General features: G+C 31.0%; 1 protein-coding gene across 2 annotated transcripts; it reads right to left on the minus strand.

Moving 5' to 3' along the window:
• Positions 1-2,481: 2,481 nt before the first annotated feature.
• Positions 2,482-26,913, minus strand: LOC134712436 (replication factor C subunit 4-like). Of its 2 annotated transcripts, none has more exons than XM_063573972.1 (11): positions 26,775-26,894; positions 14,844-14,962; positions 9,222-9,300; positions 8,186-8,265; positions 7,147-7,263; positions 6,559-6,628; positions 5,893-6,087; positions 4,904-5,029; positions 3,950-4,030; positions 3,615-3,731; positions 2,482-2,791 (listed from the first exon to the last, which is right to left on the minus strand). In XM_063573972.1, the coding sequence occupies exons 2-11, from the start codon at positions 14,951-14,953 to the stop codon at positions 2,693-2,695; spliced, it is 1,074 nt and encodes a 357-aa protein (XP_063430042.1). In that variant the 5' UTR covers positions 14,954-14,962; positions 26,775-26,894; the 3' UTR covers positions 2,482-2,692. The 2 variants fall into 2 exon arrangements, with proteins under 2 accessions (XP_063430042.1, XP_063430041.1); XM_063573971.1 differs by having other exon boundaries at positions 2,483-2,791; positions 26,801-26,913.
• Between the last annotated feature and the right edge of the window lie 20 nt (positions 26,914-26,933).

Raw genomic sequence — 26,933 nt, forward strand, 5'->3', positions numbered from 1 at the left:
ATTGATAATTGAAATAAATACTCAAATTGAGCACAAACAACTGATAAGTTGCCTTGACTGGACAAGTCAAACCATTCATGCGACATAAAAAATAACCTGCCTTCCTGGTCTGTTCACAAAGGATAGACCCGGGGAGGGGAAACCAACATTCTTTTAAATCTGGCTCAGAGTAGTTGGAATTGCTTATATTTTTTGTTTCTCCTGCTGTTCAAGTTAGAGAATGTCTGAAATAGGGATGCCAAACCTGGCTGCATAAACTATTTGTATAAAGTTTTTGTTCAGAATGTAGAAGACCTGGATGCTTTGGCATATTAATGCCTCATGCTATGAAGTTTCCTAATGTGCAAAATATCCATTGATTTAAGCTCAGTTTCATGGTTCAGTTTTATGTCATGTGAATTTCTCACTTATTAGTCCCATACCAAGAAAGTCTAAGATGACTTAAGATTTAATTTGCACTCCATTGTTCTGTCAGACACATCATATTTCCACTTTTTTATACATGCTTGAAGATATTGATTTGATATTTGGCGAATTATTTCATCACACCAAGTTACAGATCATGTTCAAATTTTGTTCCAATCAGGTGATTATGTGCAGAGTAACTGTATTTTACTTAATTTGTTTTCAACACTTTTTTGGTCATTCTTGAATAGAACGATTTAATAACTGGCATCAAATTTTATCAAAAAAAGGTTACAGAGTTATGGTCCTTGGACTTAAAAAATTACTCAAATACATTGTATGATTTAAAATTGATATATAGTTTTATCATGACAAGTTACAGTTCATGTTCAAATGTTGTTCTGGTATGATTTGTGCAGAGCTAAGGTCCTCTTGACTAAGAAAATTTACTTACAGTTTTCAACATTATTTTTTAGTCATGCTTGAAGATTTTGTCTTGATATTTGTTATATAGTTAACACCATGGCAAGTTGTAGATCAAGGTCAACTATATTTGGTGAATGGAATGATATTAATGTCTATGTCTGCATGGCAGGAATCCTCTGACCTTGACCTCATTTTAATGGTTCATTTGTCCATATGAAGTTTTTATAGTTATGCCTGTTTCTCAGATACAAGTAGTATTGCAACTTTATTTGGTGTGTGGAATGATTGGAAGATAAACTTATTCCTCTGATAGGGTTCATAAGAACTTAATTTTCATGGGTCATTGATAGTCTTGAAGTAAAACCTTAATTCTACCGACTTGCACCATAAATTCAAACATTATCAGGTGAGACCTTCCAATGTATTCACTTTTATGGTCATTGCTTCTTTTCTAAGACTATTTCTGAAGGTTTCATTCTTAGTAGGATTGTTTGTCATGTATAGGTCCAAGACCACAGTTATCGTCTTTTGATTTTCTTGTTCACGAAGATAGTCCCTAGTGTGGACAGTGTGCGACTTGCCATTTTTTTTTAATACCCCTTCAAAATATATTTCTCGATGTTTTATGCCTCACAAAGCCAGAAGGGGGGTGATATGACATTGTAAAAAAAATCCAGGTCATGAATTGTAAAGAAGTCATTTGGTCCAGCAGAAAAAGGTTGAAAAATTAGCACTTCTGAAGCTCGCAAAAGATTTCAAGACCCCCTTATCATAAAATTGTCCATAATTTCTATAATTTTGATATAATTTGTCCCAAAAGTAGTACATGTACAACACACTGTAAAAAATCATTGAGAAAGCGCAGGTGGTTTTTTTTAAAATAAATTTTCAAGAAATGCACTACGAAAAAACTATGGTCTCTTCCCATATGAATAAACAGAGATGTTGAAAATAGCACATGACACAAACAACCAAAAATATATCTAGAAGTCAACAAACAGTAATCAAAGATTGACTAACCTCTATACCACATATCAAGGTCTAAAATAAATTTTATAAATATGATCAAAGATTGTCTCCTTCACCAAATTTACAAAAACCCTGAAGTCTGATATGTTGTCCTGCTAAGTGTACCCCTTCTCTTTACTAGACATAGAGAATTTCTTACTGTATTGTCAAATAGGGAGTGACTCACTGGCAGATTTGAAAATGTCAACAGTGACACTGAACATAATAAATTTTATACCGACCAAATATCATATCAATTCTTGATGCAAAAACTCAGAAATTTATAAAAGGGCATAACTCTAATACAGTTAAAGTGACTCCACCAAAATTCAAAACTTAATCTGTATTTTGTAGTTATAAGCATCTTGTATAAGTTTCATAACATATGGTTAAGGCAAACTTATTTAGAGAACAGAAACCAACTGTGAGGCGTACGAATAGACATACAGATGGTTTATGGTCAAACTTAACGACCTTTCTGTTATGGCTGGGGTATAAAAAATTAAAACACATTAATCAAACTATTGAGAATCTTAGGCCTGTTTTACAATTTATAAATCTGAATGTACATTTAAATTTATTTACTTTATTTTCAAATTATTTTAAATAATAATTTTACATTCATCCATATTGTTTTGTCTACAAGTCATGCTTTAATTTCACTACTTTGTTGCTTTATCATCTCCATTAATAGCAAATTCTGACTTATTTCGAGGAAACTTTTAGTCATATTTACACAACAATTCACTTATGTGCTTTGGATTTTGTTTTCACAGCAGTTGTCTTTAAAGGACAAATTAAGCCACGTTTGTCCTTAATTCAAGATTTTTGCAAATAAATTTCCCGGTTTATTTCACTTTTCTCCATGACATATCTGTGACATCATAGTTGTAAATAGAGACATCAGTTGTAAATATTCATCAGCTCCGTCAATTAAACATTTGTCTACAACCTACAAAACATCAAAAAGCTCACAAATAAAGATGTACAATAAATATTTTATAAACATACAAATAATTAAAGGAATACATTGTCTTTGATATGAGTTCAGATACTCTGTTAAACATGCACTGAGCATTAGAAGAATCAATTATTTTTGGCCCAGTACCTTGATGATCACTGCTGGCTTGATATAGACGACTATTTTTTTTTTAGTTTTTTTTGAAGGAATTTGACTATCTTCATTTAGGTCAAAATGAAAGAGGAAACAGGTATGTTACCTTCATAGATCGTAATTAATAAGACACAGTTTGTAAGTATGGTCTTGAGAAATGAAGATAGTCCAACTAAAGGGAACAATAAATGGCTGACCCTTTACAGAGAGAGACATATCTTTTGCACATATAGACACACTTGTAGATTTTGAAAGAGAGAAGGCTTATGTCACTACAAGGGCAAAGGCAGCAATAGCACCCGCAAAGTGGAAAGGGATAAATATAAGTTGCAATAACTTGTTTCCCAATCCACTATAAACAAATATGTTTAAACTAAAAAGAAGTGAATCAGTAAAATTGATAGGGTAATCATAAGTAAGATATTACAAAGAGTATGTTCTCTGACCCTCAATGGCCTAACTGTGACTTTGAGATGAAGAACAGCAATAAAAGCACTGTTCCTTTGCTTTTTGTGTATTTTGTGCTGTGTATGTACTGATTTTGTGGCATGCAAGAATACCACATATCCTTTGTTTTTTTCTATTTGTCTTTAAATAATGTCCAGAATGAAAAATATGCTAGAAGATAAGCTTGTACTATAGAAACAAAATTATTATTTACAGCCAGTTTTTCCATGATGACAGATTTCTGTTTGTCTGTTAGTGCCTCCATTTCCACAAGTTTATCATGCAACTGTGATATCACCTGCATACCAGAGTGGCCTTCCATCATTGCTACCTTAAATTACAAAAAATAATAATTTTATACATTTTTTTTTTATTTATAGACATTTTTTAATCTCAAGTCAGGGGGAAATTAAACAAAACCTGTAAAGCAGAAAGTTGATAATAAAGACAAAGAAACTTATATTTAGAAGCCATATTAATTTTTCCAAGATCCCAACCTTCTCATTTGAAAATTATCAAAAAGCTATAACAAACCAAACCCAACCTTACCTTTATCTCTTGTTCTAATTTTTCATACGAATCTGTACTGCACACTTCTATTAACCTGTCTATAATTTCATCATGAATAACCTGAAAAAATAATAAGTATTTAACCAGTGCAAAAATTAGCCAGACCTCAACTAATTTACTATCAATAATAGTTTTTTTAAACTAATTTCATGTGTGTTTTCTGTACAATGAAATCTAAAAGTCAGTTTTAATACATGAAAATTTCTATACGGATTTATTTACATATATATATATTTTTTTTGGCGGGGGCTTTCCAATCACAGCATTTGATAAAACTTTTAACTTGCCCTGAACAACTGTGCCTTATGTATGCCAGTACCTCCTTGTTACATTGGTTTTTCTTTATTTGAATTTCTGTCAATGGTCTATCCCAAGTGTATGTTAGGGTTTGTGTTTTTGGGGACGAAATTGTGTGGCAGGGAAGTACAACTTAAACTTGGCTATCTGCTAAGGATTGTAACTTGTCCTTAAATAATACTGTATTTTGGTTTAATGTCTGATATGTTCTTTGTTATATCTAATACAAAATAAGAAAGACTTACAATGATAAGGAAAAGAGAGGGAAGGTTTAACAACTAAAAAGTCATAAAACAAAATCCAGTTTGAGACAAGGACACATATAAAATATTCCAAGATGATGAGCATCTTACTCAAACCACTACAAAATAAATAATACCAATACCAGATACACAACCAAGCAGATAAGATTTGACACTGTTATATTAGGCTTATAACTATCCCATCCCAGATTATGTTACAGTCATGCTATTCAATATTTGATTTCCTGTTTTAATTCTATCCAAATTTATTCATGCATATCTAAAGCCGAGTATATTCTTGGCCAGTACTAGTCTTCAATGTGTATGTAAAGATTTGTGAAAGACTCTTTTTATCTTTACATAATTGACAATTTCGTGATTTATATTTACTTACACCAGCAATTTCATAAATATCTTGTTTATTTATTTCATCTTCTCCTTTTAATCTTGCCGCACTCTGTAAATATGTGATGGCTTTTCTCAGATCTCCCTCAGATGTATACATTAAACCATGTATTGCCTAAAAGTATTAGTAGTTAAATGCAGTTCTTGGTAAAAACATGTATATTAATTTTATCCAATTCTCATGTATTTACATTTTTTCAAATTACTTATTGTTGTCTTAAAAATAAAACCAATGGGACTATAAGATTTTAATCCAAATAGCCTTGAATTCTTTTCTTTTACTCATTGAAAGAAGAATGTTGCTTTTAGATTTTAAAATGTTTCAATTTAGAATTCCTAGATCAAATGATCAATATATTTCCTATATACTTTTTTTTGTCTTGGAATCATGACTTTTTGTGTAGTTGTTATTGGCTTTGAACTAGTTTTCAAAAACTTCTAGTACTCGCAGAAAGACACTTTATGCATCAATAAAATGAGTCAACATGTAATTGACTTTTATATTTTGTCCAGGTTAGGATATCTTTGGAAACATCCAAATATGTTCAACTCCACCACTTTGTATGTGCCTGCCTAAAGTCTGGAACCTGTAATTTAGTGGTTCTTTGTTGTTGAATACATGGTTTGTACATAATCACAGAGTTGGTTTTTTAGTTTGAATTGTTATACATTTGATTGCTTGTAATATACTGTATGTGTTTTAGTCATTATTGAAGACTATACAGTGACCTGAAATTGCTAACATTTACATTATTTGGTCTCTGGGGGATAGTTGCTTCACTGGCAATCATACTATATCTCCTTTTTTTGTCAAGAAGCTACATAAAGACAGACAACTCACTTCAATTTTGCCACAGGTTTAGTATTATTTCAATTTTGAACTGATTTGTTTAAAAAAATATTTTTTCTGACAATATGTTTTAATTAGCCTAATCTTTTATTCAACAATATTATTATTTTTACTTGATATTTGCATACCTCATCATCACATTTAATATTTTCTTTCACACAGATTTCACGTAATCTTTTGGATAAGATGTCTTCTGCTAATGGTTTGAACCTAAACTTTGCACACCTAGATGTAATAGGTTCTATTATTCTACTGACATAGTTACATATCAAACAGAAACGGGTCGTTCTCGACTGCTTCTCCATTGTTCTTCTCAAAGCTGCCTGAAAAATTACATACAATTTTAGACATTATCCTTCAATAATAAATTTTTAGTCAAAAATAAAGACTTGAATTTCTGGAGTACTAAATTTTTTTTGAGTACTTCAAATTGAATGAACTTTTTATTTAAAAAAAAATAAACAAAAATGTGTGGGTAATGATAAATTGGTATGAAGTATTTTTATTGTATGTGACCTTCTAACAAGAGGTTATACACAAATTTAGATTTTGTTTTTATATTCATTGAATAAACCAATAATTCTGAGATTAAAAGAGATGCAACTTGTGCATTCACAAACTATTGTTTCTTTTAATTATGCCTCTATCCTTCTTTCTGGAATCTAAGAAAACTGCGCACTATTGGCTGCAAAGCCCTCACATTTTTGGCCAATGGTCGTTTTCTTTTTAATCAGAGGGGACTTCTGTATAAATAAATTGTGAAGTAGTGGAATATTTTCTTCCTTATCATTTACCTGAGCTGGCTTAGTCATTGAGTCTGCTTCATCAAGAATTACTATCTTAAAAGGTGGACATGGCTTGCCACTGAAAATTTAACAGATCTATAATAATATTATAAATAAAAGCAACTAAAATACATATATAAAAACGTATGGTTATCTTATTTTTTTCTTTCTTCAGATAAATTTTAGTGAGGAAAAGTAGATTTTTGTATGGTGATATTCTAATAAATGGAACTCAGGTGACATTGGGCCAGGTCACCCAAAATAATTTTTGTTCATTGATTGCCTCCCATCTAATGTTTGGCAAATTACATTTCTAACAAACATTACGTCATTGAAATCAGTAGTCAACTCCCTCTTACAATATTAAATTTTAACCTAATAAGATAAAAAATTGCAATGTTATTAATTTAATAATCAAAGGCAATGAATGTCAAATTCCTGACTCAGTAATTAAAGCAGAATTATACATCAGTATTTATTATGTTAAATATCTGTCAAAAAACCACCCACATAGTTCTTTTAACTTTTCATTTTTATTGTAATTTTCAAAATAAATTTTGCTTGGCCTTTGTTTTCTATTTGGTGTATGATATTTACTCAGGTCTTATTCCACTAGCTGTTAGCTGTGCAAATTTCTTCACTTTTTCCCTGACAACGTCGATTCCTCTTTCATCAGATGCATTCAGTTCTAGAACTCTGTCTTTGTACATATCCCTAGAATAGAAAGACAATTATAAATTTAAGATAGGGGTTTATAATATTAAGATAGATGAAAAGAAATAAATAAGCTCAGGACCAGTTGTAGTCGATAGCTCATTTATTTTAACATCAAATTTACTTCATTAAAGAATCTCTTGAAAGTCCCTAACAAAGAATAAAACATTAAACCAGTTTCAACTTCTGTGCAGGTAACTTTAAGGTTTTTATAAAGATTTTTTATCAATTATTTGCATTTTTTCTAATATTAAAGTAAACATTAATTTTCAAATTCTTCTTTTTGTAGTAGATGGTCATTTCACACAGTGGAACAGAAATAAATTTAAATCATGACAGTATAAATGTAGTTAAGGAGGCTCGAGGGTATAAAAATTTCAGAAAAAAAATAAACATTTGTTTTTCATTTCAAATTTTATTTGTTACCTTTTGTAGTTGTTACTTATCATATGGTACAAAAATCATTCAAAACAAACAATTCATGTTGGCCCCAGATTACTTTTAAAATGTATATATCATTGAAAAAGTTCCAAATTATCTCCCTTTGGTGGAAAAATGCCATTTTTGGGCTTTAAAATTGAAATAATTTTTTTAACTCATCGGTGACCTATATTTTTTAATATAATTTCCATATAAGCTGTACTTAAACATTGTAAAATTTGAGCGATTTCTGTAATAATTTTTTTTCTTATTTCGATATGACCTTTATTTCTCCTATTACTTCAACAGAAAAAACTCACCTTTACAAAAATGTATGCTTCTTTAGAAGGCAAATTGTGAGCGCAAATGAACGGTGACCCCACTTTTTATTTTATTTTTCTATTAACTATAAGATAAAGTTTATTTATAGAAAAATATAGAGAAATCCTATATAATTGATTTAGACCCGCAAACCCCCTTAAGTCAAAAGTTTTCTTCTTACCCAAACAGCTCCCTAGAAGCTGCTAAAATAGTTGATGTTTTCCCTGTTCCTGGTGGACCATAAAACAACAGATTTGGTAACTGGAAATTTAAAACATACAAAAGATGATTACATATTTACAAGTTTTTCACTCAATGTGAGCATGCAACCCAGAATTAAAACCCAATGAAATCACTATTTAAGGGCATTTGATACTGTTTCAGGGAAGGTTATGACGTTGCTAACATAAAATGTAATTTTCGCACGTCAAACTATGACATGTAGGGAAAAGATGCATTTTTCGACTGATTTTTATCGTCCAAACTGATTTAATTTGAAAACAAGTGCATGGACCCCTATTTTTTAAAACGACATTTTGTTTCATTTTGCAGGGAGATTATGTGGACCAAATTTTATAAAACTGTAAATAGTGTAATTTTTTAAATTTTAATAAATATACAGCAAAAAATCACGTTTTTTCTCTCAATTCATGATCATTTGATAAATATGACTTATTTTTGAATAAAAAATGCATAAAATTTTTAGGATACTTATAAAATACATTTTAAAAATTATTTAACAAAAAAAAATTGTGTTTACCTTTCAAAACCAAAAAGTTATTGATTTCTTTCGATAGGGAAAATACGGCCAGATATCCAAATTTTTTAGCAAATATACAAAATTTCAACCTCATTTAACTCAAAAAGTAGCACATGAAGGTATATTTTTTATTACATATTTGATTTAATCTGACAGGCAAATTTAGCCTATATAGAAATTTTCCTCAAACTGTAAATACAGGATCAAAACTGTATCGTATGTCCTTAAGATGGTCTGGTAATGAAAGTGATATTTTTAGAAAGTTAAATAAACAGTGTTTGATATAATGAAAATTTAATTTGGCTTTGATTTTTTTTTACTTTCAATGTAAAACAGGTAAATCAGAAATTGATACCAACTCTGCAGCAACTGAGTTTAAACCTGGTTTTTGGTGAGATTTGTTTTCTTTGATTACCCACTTAGTATTGTCTCTATCCTTTTAAATCAACATACGTACATCTGCATTCTGTAAAGATTTCTTTAATACAGCTACTACTTCATCTTGGTAAGCGACATCATCTACACATTTTGGTCTGCTGAAATGGTATCAAAACAAGAAATTATATAAAGAAAATGTACAACAGTGAATCAGTCACTCTTAATCCTTAAAAAAAAAAAAGAACTGTTGGACAAATTTCCAGGCCTGAAATATATGTGAGAACAACAAAATTACAATAAAAGTAGATTTGCATGTATATTACTATCATTCAAAAAATTATGGTGATCTTCGTGCAGACAGATTTGTTATGAATATCTTCATTTTTTTCTCTCTCAAGTTTTATAAACATTTAAAGCTGTTCCTAAAAACAAAATTTGATACAGCCAAAAAATATCTATTTTTTATCCAATATCTTCTGTATCTAAAATTTAGAAATCCCACATCATGAAATTTCCTTTCATAAAGAGTTGAACTAGTCTTTGTAACTTATAAATATCTTTGAATGAAAGTGTTGTGCATCATTAATAATATAATAAATTCCATTTCCATTCTTAATTTTTTTTATTTAAAGAGGGTAAACTCAGTTAGTTACAATAAACTAATCTTCCCTGAAGCCCTCACATACAAATTACAATACAATCAAAACAGATATTTACACATAGTTAATTTACAGTCATGTAGTTCAATGTATTGTTATTAACATAAGATATAATGCTGTTTAAGATGTATACATGTAGTCAAAAAATTAAATGAAAATAAAAAAATATACAAATCCATTGTAGCAAACATTTCTTATCAGGATTGTGTTAGGTACTTCTTGATACTTTGCTTAAAAGTAAAAGTGTTTTGAGCTTTATGCATTTTGTGTGGTAGTCCATTCCATAATACTGATCCAGAATAAGCAAAGGTCCTTAATATTTTTTTATATAATTTTAATATCATTAAATGAGACTTTTCAGGAACTATTTGGTGAACTCTTGTACAATATATTTATCAAAATATTGCAAATCTAAGACTCATAGCCTCAAGTTTCCCACAAAAGGTCTTGATCATGCATAATCCTTTATTTTAACATAAATGGCAGAAGGATAGAATTCATCCTTAGATTTGTTTGAATTGTATAGATTTCTCATGCAAAATGTACTTCATTAACATAATTTTGTGATGGAGAATCAATCATGTTGTCAAAGAATACCACTTCGATTAATGTTGGTGGTCTCCTTGTTTTTTGCAAATTGCTTGCTCTTTTATTTATTGCTGAAGACCTTCCAGTAATTGACAAGACAACAAACAGAAATAAAATGGCTGATCCTATAATTAGTGAACTGTAATTATAATATATAATTATTTGATGCATATCTTCCCAATATCAATACTTTTTAAATTCTGTGAATTTCTAATTTTTGTGCATTTCAACACCAGTGGGTAAGTAAGATTATGAATATGTTTACTTATTAATTAGTAAGATTAGGAATGAGTTGAGAAACTTGTACAACAATCAATACAGTAGATTCCGGTTATTTGCATAGCCTATTTGTCAGACAAAATTATGCAATAATGCGGAGTATGCTTATATCCGAAATGCCAAATGACAGAATCAAATAAAATCGATAGAGCAGATCAGGAAATCCCTGGAGAAAGATGAACGTCTGTAATCAACATATAACATACTGAATGTTGATTTAATCTAATAAAAATTATTTATCTAGTGTCATATGTGTTATTTTATTTTGTTTCTTTAAATAAAGATTATAAAGACATTTTGTTTTAGTTTATTTTGGTTCCGACTTTCCTTTACCTGTGATACGAAAATAAACTGTTCTAAAAATAGATTTGATTCTATGACCCATATGTACAATGTACATTGCTATGCTTTTTATTAAAATATACTTTTAAACAATACTTCCCAGTTTATAATTATTTTAACAATAGATGTGTAATGAATTGCCTTTGATATGCAGTTGGACATTCAAGTAATACCTCGTATATACGAAACTAACGAGGTGTTATGCAAAGCAGTAATGGGGCCCTGTACGGGTTATTTGCTAGACACAAGTGTTGAAAGTGAGAAAATATAATAATTAAAAGTAAAAGCTCTTTTCATAAAATATCAGCAATAATAATTGATGTCTAAAATTCTTTAACCATATATAAATGCCCTACAATATTAAACATTAAAGGGAAACTTCGCAAAAAAATCAAAAATTGATATAATGTCCATTCTGTATAAAAATGCTCAAATTTATAAATATTGAAGTTTTATTCCGCTAGATAAGAGATCACCATCGATTTTAAATTTTGAGTATCAGTTCTCTGCGTTCCGCCATTTTGTTATCTTGTCCAAATAAAAATGAAGATATGTCTATAAACCACAACGAAACAAAACTACAGTAACCGATGTAGTCGTAATTACGTGTCGATATCTTGTCAATCGTACGGTTGTTTTATCTGACTAACTAATTTGATACGGAAAATGTTCTTATTTTTTTAATAACCATAATAGTCTGTTATTTTTAAACTGTTAATATTGGAATTAGTTAAAAAGTCAAAGTTCAAATCATAAATAAGTGTTCCGTGAAAATTGTTTTCGAAAATCTAATTCGTTCATAATTCTTTAAAGTAATATACTTTATTCAAATAAATTAGGATCTTCGCTCCACTGATCACCCGCATGGCTTAAGGTATTACTCCCAAAGGTATTGTGAGGGGTGTAAGGTGACACGTCCAGGTATTCAAGCGATTTCCTGTCGGGCTTGCAAGTTCATGCATCGTTTCACTTCTGTAGGTATTGATCAGTGTACACGGCCGATAACTTATAACTTTCCATTTTGAACTATCAGGTGCATGTATAATATACATCTCTGTCTTGCGTGTCCGAAAGTGATATAATATACTAGTCATTACTTAACTCATACGCTTGTTTATAAATAAAATTTCTGGTGTAAAGAATATTATTTATAAAAAAAAAATGATACCAAAAAAAAAAAAATAAAAAAAAAATTGAAGATGTACAAATATACGTATTTTTTCCAAGGGTTAATTTGGGAAAATCAGAGACATATAATTGTATTATATGTCTCTGGGAAAATGAATTTTTACTCGTTGTCAATAGTAAAGGACATAGTTGGATCATTCCAGAAATGTTGATTAAAAAAATGTGCGCACTTGTCGACGATTCGTTTATACGCCCGGATAGAAAGTTACGGAACTACAGCGCAATTTAAAATATATACATGTATACATTGAACATAAGAAGGAAACATACATTTTGTGCAAATTGGGGTAAAAGTTTTGTAAATAGACTAGTCCACGTATACCAACAGTATGTAATCATCCAATTCGATAGACTATTGTATACCAAAAGAAGAAGAAGAAGAGGACCAATTTGATTTAAATACAGGTCGATCTATAACTTGCTTTGGTTCATCGAAGTTATGAACATAGTAAAATCACAGATTTATATATCAATTAGATTGTTCTCGAATAAAGAAAGAAATTCGTCATCACCACAATTGTTCCGACATATGCAACTGGACGTACACTAATAATCCCCGAGGGATGTGAATATTTTCTAGGAAAGCTATTGAGTATTAAAGTTTCAAATCATTTTCGGGATTTATTTTCTTTCTTGATATTCAATGACAGCAAATTTAAAGAATAAACTGCTTGTCAGATATTTGTCCGCTTTAGGGGTATTCTTGCCAGTTGAACAGACTTATAATTACATTCAAAAATAGGGAAAGATGACATTAAATTCGTTGTCTTTTGTTTTTAAACATCTTTGGTCAAATAGTTATTAAGTATTATACGTTGTGAGACGAAGACTATTTTAATAAGGACGTCCCCGATTATGATTAAATTTGATTGACGTTTTTCACACTTGATAAAGTATATCTATTCGTAATTTTTCGATTCAATTCCAAGAAGACCTTAAATTTGCTGTCAATGTTTTAAAACTTCTCAAGTACAAAAGATTTTTTTCTTTATTCGTTCATATTATATTCCGCCTTGGTAGAGTTATCTTCAGTGAGTTCCAGTTATTAATTTATACATGGCTTTTAAAAAGTCTAAATCTAAGTGTTCTCATTCATTTATTTGCCTAATAAAGACAAATAAAAATACTTTGGTAAAGCTATTTATAATTTCTAAGTTCTCCTTTTTATTTGACATCAATCAAGGACAAAAGGTGTAAATCATTTCAATCGAACATATGAATTAAATTTCCCGTCTTTAACCGAAAATTGTGTATTTCTTAGTAAATTAACTTATTTGAATTCAAATAAATAATAGCACCTAACATAATTAAATAATTCCACGGCGATCAATTTTAATTTGTCACCAACTTGAATATATATTTTAAATATGTGTATTGAATGCTCCCTTGTCTTATAATTCACTGATCCGAATAGACAGTCACACCTGGCAAGGTGTGCCCGAGAGGCGTGGTTAAATACCGAAGTGCAAATAACAATTTACCTTTCAACAAGCCATCTACGAGTATTGCCACAGAACCGTGAATACACACATCGTATCAACCAAGTCATAGCAGAGATAGTAAAAGGTCAATAAGAGTACACCAACATATTGTCTTTACAGATTATTGTACTTTACTTTGTTCACCTTATCAGTCCGAAAATACATTAATTAAAAATAAATTTATAACTTTTTGAGTTGTCTACAAAAATAATTCGAATTTATACGTTTAACATAGAAAAATTATCTCATGAATATGTACAATTGTACATCTGTGCGTTTTATCTTCTTATTATCGGATGGTTATTAGATAAAGCATAAGTCATCGGCGCGCTTACGATTACGTTAAAATATGATTAAAAACCAAGACTTTTAATGATAGTATTTTAAATCCCAGCATGCAAAAACCAGGAAAAAACGTCATGACCTACAAGAGTAGTTAATATTTTTTCATTAAATATTGAATTTCTCCTTTATTACTGCACATATAGCGATAAAACTTTGTGAATATTTATATTATGTCATAATGAACATATTTAAACCATAAGTAACAAATAGTGAATTTTCCCTTTAATACAGATTCCCCCAAGCCCAATTGCAAGAGTTCACATTGGTTATGTCATGATCGATAATTAGCAGGAGTAATTGTTTATAAAATTAACCCAAAATGTAATCTATGGACAATTGTTTCAATCAAATCAATTATTAACACCCTTTCAAGTTTGAGATAGAATGGTCAGTGTTTTTACAACAATTATCTGTTTGACATTTTTATGACCTTGAGGCTTAAAATAGAACATTGGAAACTTTACCTGTGTAGACATCGAGGTTTATTTTGAAACCAAATTCCATAATATAAACTGTTTTAAAACTTTATTTGAATAACACAAAAGTAAATATGTAATAATAACGAAAATAAGGATGCATTCAAGCAAATTATACTTACCAAATTGCCGTTTCCGGTAAAAAAATCTCGTCAGTTTTAACTAAGCATATCTAGACGGCAATAATTTTCTATGCTATAAACCGAAAGGCTAGGGCTATGCATATAACCGGACAATTTAACACTAGATGAATGGGAAATGGTTTTGTGCAGGAGAAAACTATGCAATTAACCGAATTATGCTATTAAGCGGTATGCAATTAAGTGGAATCGACTGTACTTACTATTTCTCCACCCATGGGACATGTTTACTTTTTTCTCTTGTTGTTTCTTTTGAAGTTTGGTTATCTTTTGTCTTGGTTAAACCAGATTTTCCAGTCAAGAACGCTTGCATTGTAGAAATCTGAAATGACATACATATTGCATATATTCATTAGTGTCATGATGATTACAAGTTTGGATATGTAGTTTAGGGGTGCTTTGCATGTTTTTCCATATGCCTGTGCTGTTATATATATCTTGTCTGTATTTTGTGTGTTTTAAGTTTAATTGTAATTTTATCTCCGGTGAAAAGCTCTCAAGAGCTTATGTTTGTATTGTTATATGTAAACCAAATCAAAATAAAACTTTCATAATCGTATAAGGCCACACCAATTTGATTTCTTGTTCGACGGACCCGCCCGCACCTATTTTTTTCAAAACAGATTTTTTTTAATTTTTTTATATTCCCGCTTCCCGCATCCGGATATGAAATCATGTCCATTTCCCGCACCGTTTTTTTTTATAAATATTATATAAAGATCTCAACATTTGTTTTTTAAAATCACAGTCTAGCCTTTATATAACGATTTTAACCCTATCAGCACCCCACAACACTGTAAATATCTGCAAGAATATTTGTTTCAGCATTAAACCAATTTATTCCAAGCGGGAGTGCTCCGATATAAATAGAAATACCAGTACAGAACAAAACGTTGGTTTCTTTCCCTCTAACTTATATTCCCTATAAAGAAAATGTTCGTTGTTAAAATAAAGTACAAAGAACTTCTGAAGGATTTGCCTTCAACAGCAATTATAATGTATGGTGACGGTCATATCCGCTGCAGGTTTGTGCACCTGTCCTGGTTGATTCAGGGACCTGTCGTTCAGCAGTTATAGTTTGTTGATGTGGTTCATTGGTATTTCCCCGATTGGAAATATAATTCAGATCGTTGTTTTTCCTGTTCGAATTGTGTACAATACTAAGTTGTGGTCCCTTATAGCTTGCTGGTTGGTCTTGATCAAAGCTCTGTGTAAAAGGCCATACTTTGACCTATGTTTGTTATTATCAGGTTGGGACCAACCCTCCCTCAGACAAGGGCCTTGAAGGGGTCATTTTACCATGTTTACTGTTGTAGAATAGAAAATCGAAATACTAAGGATTTGTACAGTGCTTCTATACAAAACCTTTGACAACTTAGAATTTTTTACTCAAAAAGAGGAGAAATGCATTATATTTTAAACAACTTTTCTAAAAGAGGGATGGGTCCACTTATTTTGAATATTATTAAACTGTTTAAGTAAATGTGTAAACATTGTTTAAGTCCAGGAATATTACAAAATTCTTGGACATGTTTTGACCATTTAATACCAAATATTTATAGTTCTTTTGGAAAATATAAGCCCTTTTGTACTTAAAGTGTTTTTACAAAAAATATATACCATTGACCATCACTTATTTTGACCCCTCATAAAAGGGATATATTCATAACATTAAGGGGTTGTTCTGAACCTGATTATGACTTGGATGGAGAATTGTCTCATTGTCAGTCACACATACATAGACCAGATTTATGTATTCAATTAATTCTTGTTGAACAGGGAAAAAATACTTCATAACTTAAAGAGATGTCAAGGTACAAGTGATAAATCAAGTTTTAATATAGTCAAAACCTACTATTTTATGTTTACCAAAAATAATTATAATAGCTCGCCTTTACTTTTTAAGCTTCACCTCAAAAATTTGCAAATTAAATATTTTTTTATTAAAATTTTCAAATCGCTCGCTCGCCCCAATTTTTGGAGTCCAAAAATCCGTAGAACAAGAAATTAAATTGGTGTGGCCTAAGTACATAATCATAAATAAACTACGAATTCAATAAATATTTACATGTACACGTAGGATGTGCTAGCGCTAATTATCAAGTCTTGGATACAAAACTTCAATTATGGTAATCAGTTACGATGTTCTAATTATCAAGTCTTGGATAAAAAACTTCAATTATGGTAATCAGGTGGCCATCCCAATGATTGACATTTAAAAAAGATATTAAACTTCACTTTCGATGTTCTGACATTAACTATAAAAAGGCAGTGCAGCATTTGAAGTGTGCAACATCAGCAACAGCATACTAATATCTGTTTTATACTCTTAGAAATGCAAAATAACGTTGTCAAGAACTTTACTTTCGTTTTTAAAAGCACATTTATTTTAGTAAAAGTAGCTCTATTCATGTTATAATAATTCTTTCAGATAATCGATATGAACTTTAGATAAAGATATCAATGATAATGATAATTTGAGCATTTTAAATTCAATTCAATTCAATACTTTATTGGAAAGAGCACAATAGAGGCGTGATCCAAATACAGACAATTATAATATTAAGACAACATATAAATGAAATAAAGATTCATGTAACAAGTCATGAGCCAATTCTATGTATACAAATACATTATAAACTGATATTGATACCATAGACTTGTATGTCAGTATTATTGTAGATTTACATATATTTACTTAAAACACACAATTTAAGATATTTATTTATAAGAAAATTAAGATGCATTATGTAATTAACCAAAAGATATATCGACCTAGGACCTTGTATAGACCACTTGTGTGCCTAAGAAGGGCTAACACAAATGGGACCAGATTTAGGGATAGTATCATCACAATTCAAAAGTTGATTTTTTTGTTAATCATGATTCACAAAAAAAAATTTATATTTCCATGATCACAGATCACAAAAATATAAATGGGCCATTCACAAAGAAAGAAAATAACCCATCAGTCCCCTCATAATTTTAAAGTACTTTTTTCCTCAATATTTATGATTTATTTCATGTGCTTCATTTTTCCAGATTTTTTGTGTGTACTTTTTTGCAATTTGAACAACAGAACAAACATCAATAATTATTTTGTGCTTGGTAGACATAGAGGTGGGTCTCATAATTTTGAGTCTAAGTGTGACGTGTGATTGCCGGCTTTTTTTATCAGAACAACAGTCAACACGTAAGTCAAATTATCAGGGATGTCATTAGAAGCCGGCAACCGGCGAAATGCGCCGGGTATTTCTGCTTTGGCGCCGGCTACTTCAAAATTGTCAAAAATAATATTTTCAAAAAATTTTCAATTTTCGATGAAACGATCATGAATTGATCATGATAGAAATTAAGACATAAACAATTCATTTTCTAAAGAACAAAGATTTAAGCATTGACTTTACAGTGTGAGGCAGATTATTTAATAAAAAGACAACTTTTTATCACTTCCGCAAGATTTAGCAGTACTTGTTGACAAGAGAAGCGTACATTGATCTAAGTTTCGGCGGCAAAATAAGTTTGTTACTTCATTTGAACGTGATGAAAATTGTCTCCGGTTAATGTGTAAACCATTTATTGCATTAAAAAAGTCCTATTCCGTTCCAAAAAGCTTGTCAAACATCGTTTATTTTTGTAAATTTTCCCGGGACTTCGTCCGCCATTAATGTGTAAACTAGAGATCGGAAACGGACCAGCTATGACCGGAATCCGTACTTTTACAATAATAACTACGGCCCATATCTACGACCCTCGAATGGAACAGCTGAAACAAGGATTTGTATAGTTAGACTACTACTATACAAATCCATGGCTGAAAGAAGAAATTTTATCCCAAATGGAAAAAGTACGCATTCGACACAATTTTACAGACTTTTATGTTAGATTTTTCAAAAGCACTGAACTTCATAAACATGATAAACAAGAGTTTTTTTCTTATTGAATTGTAATTTTTATATTATAATTTCTTTCCCTTTCTCAGTGTCATTAAAAAAATCTTTTTAGTGCTATATCTTGTTAGTAGTTTCTAACTAGAACCTTAACTTAAATAACTTTGAATTTGGACTGTTACTTTAATTGTTTACTCAGATATAAATTGAACAATATAAAAAGAACATTATTCACATATGACCCTTTGTACTATACATATTGGTAGCAAAGAACAAACATTGCAGCACAATGTTCGAAGGAGAACTTCTCTTTCAAATCTCACCACTCCTCCCTATCAGTTCCAGAAAGAGAAGTCACGTCTTACTATGATTATAAAGTAGTGTAAGCCTTGCATTTTCATTCAAGGATGTACTTTGACCAGGTTCTGGAATTTCTGTCAGATGTTTGATCTTCGTTGTTTTCCCCTATGATAGTGCAGGGTAAAATATGTTGACCCATGACCATGATGACCCCATTTTTCCTTTCTTAAATATGAGACTCCAATTAATAACTCATAAAAAGTCATTTTAACACCAAAATTTAAGCAGATCTTAGATTTCTTTCTTTCCTTTTGTTTGCTTCTTAACTAATGCTCTTCTGACTTATAGTATCAATTTTGAATTCTAGATTATTGTGATTTAACCAAAGTGCATTTTTTTTTTCCTGAAACAGTTCATTGAATTAATCATTTGATTTATTGTGATTAGTATTGAAATTATTAATACTGAAAAATGTTTTCTATGGGTTAGAACTATTTGAATAATTGCATGTCTACCATGTCTACAGTTGTATTAAAAATATTTTCAACTAATAAAATCAAATTTCCTGAATATCACCATGTCTTAAAGAGTAACGCCTTCATCATTTTCCTCAAAGATCTGCAAACAACTTCAGTAACTTGTTAGCTGAAAGTCTTGATGATATTTATGTGATCAACTTTATAGAAAATATGACCATCTTGCTGCTCATTTACCTTATCATCATTATAAAAATGGTGTTTGCAAAGAACAAAATTAGAGTTCAGGAGCACCCCAGAGTGCAGGATTTTGCACCATTTTAAAAAAAATTTCTGGGGGCCTTGAGCAGCCCCCAGACCCCTCACCGTGAAGGGCAACGAGCAAGCTCGTCGCGCCGAACGACATTGTTGCCTCCTACTTTTATGATTTGGCCTGCTACAGCTAGGCAATATTCCCCGATCGGGAGACAGTGTCCATATCTGGAGACAATCTCCCGATCTGGAGACAAATTGATTCAAAACACACCAAAGATCATGAATATAGTCAGATGTATCTCGATTTGGAGACAATGTTAACATGGTTAATGTCCAAATCACTTAAGGTTCATGTGGACCCTATGGCTAAAATGGCCGTGTTTTCACCTCAAAATATTGTCTGAGTACAGGTTAACCTGTGCATCTGGACAAGTTTTAAGGCATAGCATGCCCTAGATAAATAGAATTCAAATGCATTGTGTGATTTAGAAAATTCATAAATTAACTGGATTTTGCCATACACTTTTTTTCGTTTCTGCAGAAGATGATAAAATTAACAAACACTTGAGTTTACCTTGATATGGTCCACTCAGGTACACAGTTTAAATAACCAATTATTGTCAGGTATCTATTGTCCATCTAATGTCCATGTCAATTAAAAAAGCTCACTTTAATTTTTAACTGAGGGGAAGTTCTCAAACCTGTTTCCCAACTTAGTTTATTTTGGCACCTTCTGGAGAAATGAAAAAAAGTGCACTGCAAAATCCTGGTAAGTTTTTATTTTTTTAAAACATAAAACATACTTAAAATTCATTTATCTAGGGCATGCTATGCCTGAATTTTTTTACAGATGCGCAGGTTTGTCTGTACTCAGAGTAAATTTTAAGGTGAAAATACGGCCATTTTAGCCATTGGGGCCAAATGAACCTTAAATTATCAGGATAACAACCTTTAAATTTGAATACTACATGTAGTTATACTAGTTATACACTGTACATTTAAAAGTTTTCTGGCTATTTCGTACATGCAGATAATGAGATAAGGTATTTTGAAAAAGACATATATATTAGATACGTTTCCTCTAAAATGACAGTATGAAACAAACCTTTATTGTTGGGAAAAAAAAACAATTTTCTGTAGTTATAATCACAATTATATGATTAATTATACATTCTGTCATTTCAACCTCAGGGGGGTGGGGACACTTCAGTACTTAATTTATATGGGGGTACATACCCGTAGCCAGGGGGGTTCGGACGAACCCCTCCTTGAAAACAAATAAGCACTGTTCAAGTGAATGTTCTGTTCGAATTTGGACTGATAAAGTCGAGTTTGTGAGTCCAACAAACCCCCCTTTGGAAATTCCTGGCCTTGGGCCTGGGGTATCGCTGGCGTTCTGGTACCCCACCCTTATCATAAATGTATAATATAGATCTAAAGATGTATACCTTTTCATATATTGAGTTGGTAAAATTGTAACCTTTAACCGTATTTGGTTGAGGTTCATGGGGTGTGTTGGAAAAGTGGAATATTTGAAGATAAAATTTTATTTCATATATACATGTACATGTACATGTATTTGGAACTTTAGACCTTATCATATATTTGAGTAATTTCTGATAGTTTTCCAGACCTATTCCCATATTTTTAAGTTGAAAAAACCCCATTCCAGTGGCAAGTCCTATCAACTTGTATATAGGAAGTGCCCCCCTTTTAATACTTTAGTATATACTTATTGAATTAATATAAATATATGCATCTTATATGCATGGTAAATTTGGTAACATTTAAAAGACTCATTTCCACTTTGGCTAAGTAAATCTACTTGTATACATTGTACTTTAAAAACAGAAATAGCCGTAGGATGCCAAACAGTTGTGCATTTTCATATGAGAAGCAGTTGTCAGGAGTGAGGAGAGAGATATTAAGTTCAACCTAAAGCATTTCAAGTACATGTATAGAAATATTACATGCCGTAAAAGAGCCTTTTGAACTTTTAATGTTACAAATAAACTTTGGTGCATCATGACCAATAGTATGGTCTATGATTTGATGCACGTACTGCTCAATTAGAAACAATCTTGTTTCAATATTAATTATGTCGGGAGCAGAATGTGGTCAATACTAGGTGCCACATGCACCATCCTAGCATATCAGTCAAATTTTTATGTTGGTTCAGGAATGCAGTTCATAACAAAGGATCTTCTGGGTAGTTGCTTCTTTTATATGCATGGTACAAAATGTATCTAGAAGTAACAATTCAAGTTGATATGATATTTACTGAAAAGGATTGTATGAGACAGAAATCTCATAAGCTGATAAGAGCAGTACCAAATTTAAAGACAAAGATAGTGAAGAAATCTGAGGTAGAAAGTATCATAGTCATATATAAACCAAGCTTAATTATGATTAAAAACTATAATTGGACATATGTATTGAGTTATCAGGTTTAGTTTTAACGAATTATAAACAAGCAGTACTGTGTCCCCCTGAATAAGTTCTTTTTGTCTTTGTTGTTGTTGTATATATTGTATATTTATGTTTATGTAGTTAATATATTGTATTATATATGCATGTCTTCTCTGTACCTATGTACTTGGTGATGAGAATAAAGATATAACATTTCATTGCTCAACAAGGACAAATGGATTAGACAACAAGTTTTTCTACCAAGAAATGTCGTTTTGAAAAAGTTATTAAAAAGACCAAAAAAACATCAGCAGCTGTTCCCAATGGAGACCCAAGCACAAACATATATATATATATATAGTAAATCAAATTGTATGGATTTTTTTCAGATGGACAAGTTTTATTTTCCATGTATATATGTATAGTGAGAAGGCATAATAAGTTAACCTGGTTATATATATTTCATTTAAGGCTTATTTTTATATGGATTATGATGGTTCATCATGTTTGATAAAACTAAAGTATTAAAATAAGCCTGGTTCAAGTTTACAGTTCAAATAAATGCTACAGGAACAGTAATTCCTCTGTTCGATCCTCAAGTATGCTTTACTGATTTAATTTCTTTATAATTAGAAATAATTATAATTGACATGTTCAATAATCATGATAACCAGAGACATAAATACCTGGTATGCTTGATTTTATTTTGTTTCACAGTCAATATGGAGCATTTGACAAGCAGGAAAAAAATCTTCAAATGTACATAAGAGGTACATGTAATTTTAATTAATAGTAAAAGTGGATTATAGATACATGTATAAGAAGATGTGGTATGAGTGCAAATGAGACACCTCTCCATCTAAGTCACAATTTGTAAAAGTCTATTACAAATACAATAATGTTTTCATTATATGTATGAGAGTTTAAATGTGTGGGTTCATAACTTCATTTGTAGGTTTTACTATAACAATGCCTGGCACCAAAAACAAATAAAAATGAAGGAGGTAATTTCTTTTTTTGAAACAATGTGAGTTCAATATTCCATGATGATGAGACCTCTAATGATGGCCCACCCTCTTCAACATAACCATTTGTAAGAAGATTAAAATTTCATTATGAAATAACTCAACAACATGGAAAAGGATATAATTAGTTGTCAATATGCACTAATTCTATTTGCCATGCCTGCATTTATGAATTAGAGAATGGCACCCACCAACCAGTGACAGTGTTGCTTTGTTGTGATGATTTGGAGAACTTTGAAAAGTTAGTGAGAATACTGAAGCCAAATTGAGCAACCAAGAAGCATTTATTCTCTAAGGAATGACTGTATTCATATTCTTAGCATATTGAAAGCATACTAGACAATCTGATAAATTGTTAGCTCATAGACCTCCAGAACATAATAAAATATTTATTTGGAAACCCTATATACAGGAAGGAGACACACCATTCAAAGTAGCAAAGGCTGATGAGTATATTTTTTGATGTCGTCATTCAAAGCTAAATGTAACCATTATCATTCCAAGAAAATATTCAATTTTTTTCTCTCTCTAGAAGTTAGAACTTCAGGATATCATAGTTTTCCAAACTTAAGCCATTAATAGTTATGCATGATTCAGATTGTATGTCAAAATAAATGTTAGATCAATTAAGTCTCATTTCCAAAGACATGTGTCATTAGGTGCTGTCAGGTCAATGTTTCTAACACTTAAAAACCAGATGCTCCGCAGGGCGTAGCTTTATACGACCGCAGAGGTTGAACCCTGAACGGTTGGGGCAAGTATGGACACAACATTCAAGCTGGATTCCGTTTTAAATTTGGATTGTGATTAAATAGTTGACACAGCATAGGTTTCTGACACAGAATGAATGTATTCAAATGAACTTAAAATTTTTGTTTTCTCTTAGAGCAATTCACTATGCTGTTGAATATTTAATCCTCTCAAAAAAATGTTTGAAGAAATTTTCTTTTTATTTATGAAATTTCAAATGAGAAAAATTGAACCCAATTTTTTAATCACATCCCCCTTTCCCTTATTCCAAAACTAATTTCAATTAAAATATTCTAATGGAGTTTGCAACAATTACTACTCATTTAAATACATCATAAAATATTAAGATGTAAAAAAACTGCTTGTAATCACTGAATGGTAAAGATTATTTAAATTTATCAGTTGGTAGTAAAAAGTAAATATACATTGTATATTGTATATAACAAAGATTTAAGTTGATTCTGGACAAAGAAAGATAACTCCAATTAAAAAAATTCTTGCAGATATTTCTTGCTTACTATACTGGACAAAGAAAGATAACTCTTAATTAAAAAAAAATTTGCTATTTCACAATATTGTGAAATTAGATATTTCTTGCCATTGCACAATACTGTGCAATTGAAAAGACTTGCTATTGCACAATACTTAATATAATAATTTTAGATCCTGATTTGGACCAACTTGAAAACTGGGCCCATAATCAAAAATCTAAGTACATGTTTATATTCAGCATATCAAAGAGGCCCAAGAATTTAATTTTTGTTAAAATCAAACTTAGTTAAATTTTGGACCCTTTGCACTTTAATTTAGACCAATTTTAAAACTGGACCAAAAATTAAGAATCTACATACACAGTTAGATTTGGCATATCAAAGAACCCCAATTATTCAATTTTTTATGAAATCAAACAATGTTTAATTTTGGACCTCGATTTGGGCCAACTTGAAAACTGGGCCAATAATCAAAAATCTAAGTACATTTTTAGATTCAGCATTTCAAAGAACCCCAAGGTTTCAATTTTTGTTAAAATCAAACTAAGTTTAATTTTGGACCCTTTGGACCTTAATGTAGACCAATTTGAAAACGGGACCAATAATTAAGAATCTACATACACAGTTAGATTCGGCATATTAAAGAACCCCAATTATTCAATTTTGATGAAATCAAACAAAGTTTAATTTTGGACCCTTTGGGCCCCTTTTTCCTTAACTGTTGGGACCAAAACTCCCAAAATCATTACCAACCTTCCTTTTATAGTCATAAACCTTGTGTTTAAATTTCATAGATTTCTATTCACTTATACTAACGCTATGGTGCGAAAACCAAGAAAAATGCTTATTTGGGTCCCTTTTTGGACCCTAATTCCTAAACTGTTGGGACCTTAACTCCCAAAATCAATACCAACCTTCCTTTTGTGGTCATAAACATTGTGTTCAAATTTCATTGATTTCTATTTACTTTAACTAAAGTTATTGTGCGAAAACCAAGAATAATGCTTATTTGGGCCCTTTTTTGGCCCCTAATTCCTAAACTGTTGAAACCAAAACTCCCAAAATCAATCCCTTTCTTTCTTTCGTGGTCATAAACCTTGTGTCAACATTTCATAGATTTCTATTAACTTAAACTAAAGTAATAGTGCGAAAACCAAGAAAATGCTTATTTGGGCCCTTTTTGGCCCCTAATTCCTAAAATATTGGGACCAAAACTACCAAAATCAATACCAGCCTTCCTTTTATGGTCATAAACCTTGTGTTAAAATTTCATAGATTTCTATTCACTTTTACTAAAGTTAGAGTGCGAAAACTAAAAGTATTCGGACGACGACGACGACGACGACGACGACGACGACGACGACGACGCCAACGTGATAGCAATATACGACGAAATTTTTTTCAAAATTTGCGGTCGTATAAAAAGCCAATGTATAACAGATTATTGAGATTCAAATGGAAAACATGTTTGAGTTTTTTTTTTAATGCTATTTTAAAAAATACCTAATTAAGTCTGATTCATGACTATTCAAATTATTAAAGAATAAACATCCCCCATAAAAGAAACAGAGAATTTTAAATTGTTAACATAATCAGAAAAAAAAGTTCCCCCACAAAAGAAGAAGAATAAAGAAGTTGAAAAAAATCAGAATAATTGTTTTAAAAGTTTAATAAACATGACATCCAGCACTGACTTCCTGGCCATGTGATTGGCTGGTAGTTATATATGCCACACTGATTGTAATACTGACCACATTTAATACAGATCATGAAAATGCATGTAAAAAAAATATTTTTTATTCACACCCTTTTAAAATTTTGGGCCGTATTTGACATCAATTCCGGAATTGTTTTTTATTTATATACAATTTGCAATATGGCCGACGATCAATAGGGGGGACAGAAACTTAGTAACATGTACACAAATATTTGAATGGAAGTAACAAGATACCAGAGAAAATGTTTACATTATCCTTTTTTATGTCTTTGGGAAGCAATAACTTGAAAAATCTACGGTGCACCTTTCTGGAACAACGGTAAATTACCGATCTTTTTTCGTCAGCTTTCTGAAAATGTTATTTAAAAAAGCCGCCGATCTCTACTTTTTTGCGCCAGCACAGTTTTATATAGTATATCTTATATTGTGTCTCTTGATTGGGAGAAAATCTCCTAATCGGGAGACAAATTACATTATTCCATGTCTCCCAATTTGGAGACATCTCTAGATCGGGAGACTGTCTCCCGATTGGGGAATATTGCCTAGCTGTGCTACTTCAAATCTTATTGACATCCCTGATTATTGTGCCATGAACAGTTCAAAACAGGAAATGTTATTTAGCAGGACACAGGAAATTACAAAAAAAAATGAGAATTACTTACGTACAGTGTAAGCAGGATATGGGAAATTATCTGACAAAAGATCCAGCAGGATCAGACCCCTCCCCTCCCCCCCCCCCCTTTTTCAATGAGACCCCCATAAAGTGATAAAAAAATTTGACAGGACTTAATGCAGAGGTGTATTATAGATAAATGCAATACTTCTTGGATTGAACAGCTTTGTTTACTTTGAATATTATAATTTTGATGTGAGCTGGTGAATGAACAATCGATTCTCAGCTATTCCACAATGAAAGTTTTTTCCCGCTAAAAAAAAATGGAGTGAGTAAAAGGAAGATTTAATAAGACAAATTGTGATCA

This window comes from Mytilus trossulus, chromosome 3 (genome assembly GCF_036588685.1).
Source record: "Mytilus trossulus isolate FHL-02 chromosome 3, PNRI_Mtr1.1.1.hap1, whole genome shotgun sequence".
Lineage (NCBI taxonomy): Eukaryota > Metazoa > Mollusca > Bivalvia > Mytilida > Mytilidae > Mytilus > Mytilus trossulus.

Coding starts and splice junctions, on each gene's coding strand:
- LOC134712436 (XM_063573972.1), bottom strand. CDS start 14,953: ATGCAAGCGTTCTTGACTGGAAAATCTGGTTTAACCAAGACAAAAGAT. Junction 8,266..9,221: donor AATCTTTACAGAATGCAGAT/GTACGTATGTTG, acceptor TTAAATTTCCAG/TTACCAAATCTGTTGTTTTA. Junction 5,030..5,892: donor ATATTAAATGTGATGATGAG/GTATGCAAATAT, acceptor TAATACTTTTAG/GCAATACATGGTTTAATGTA.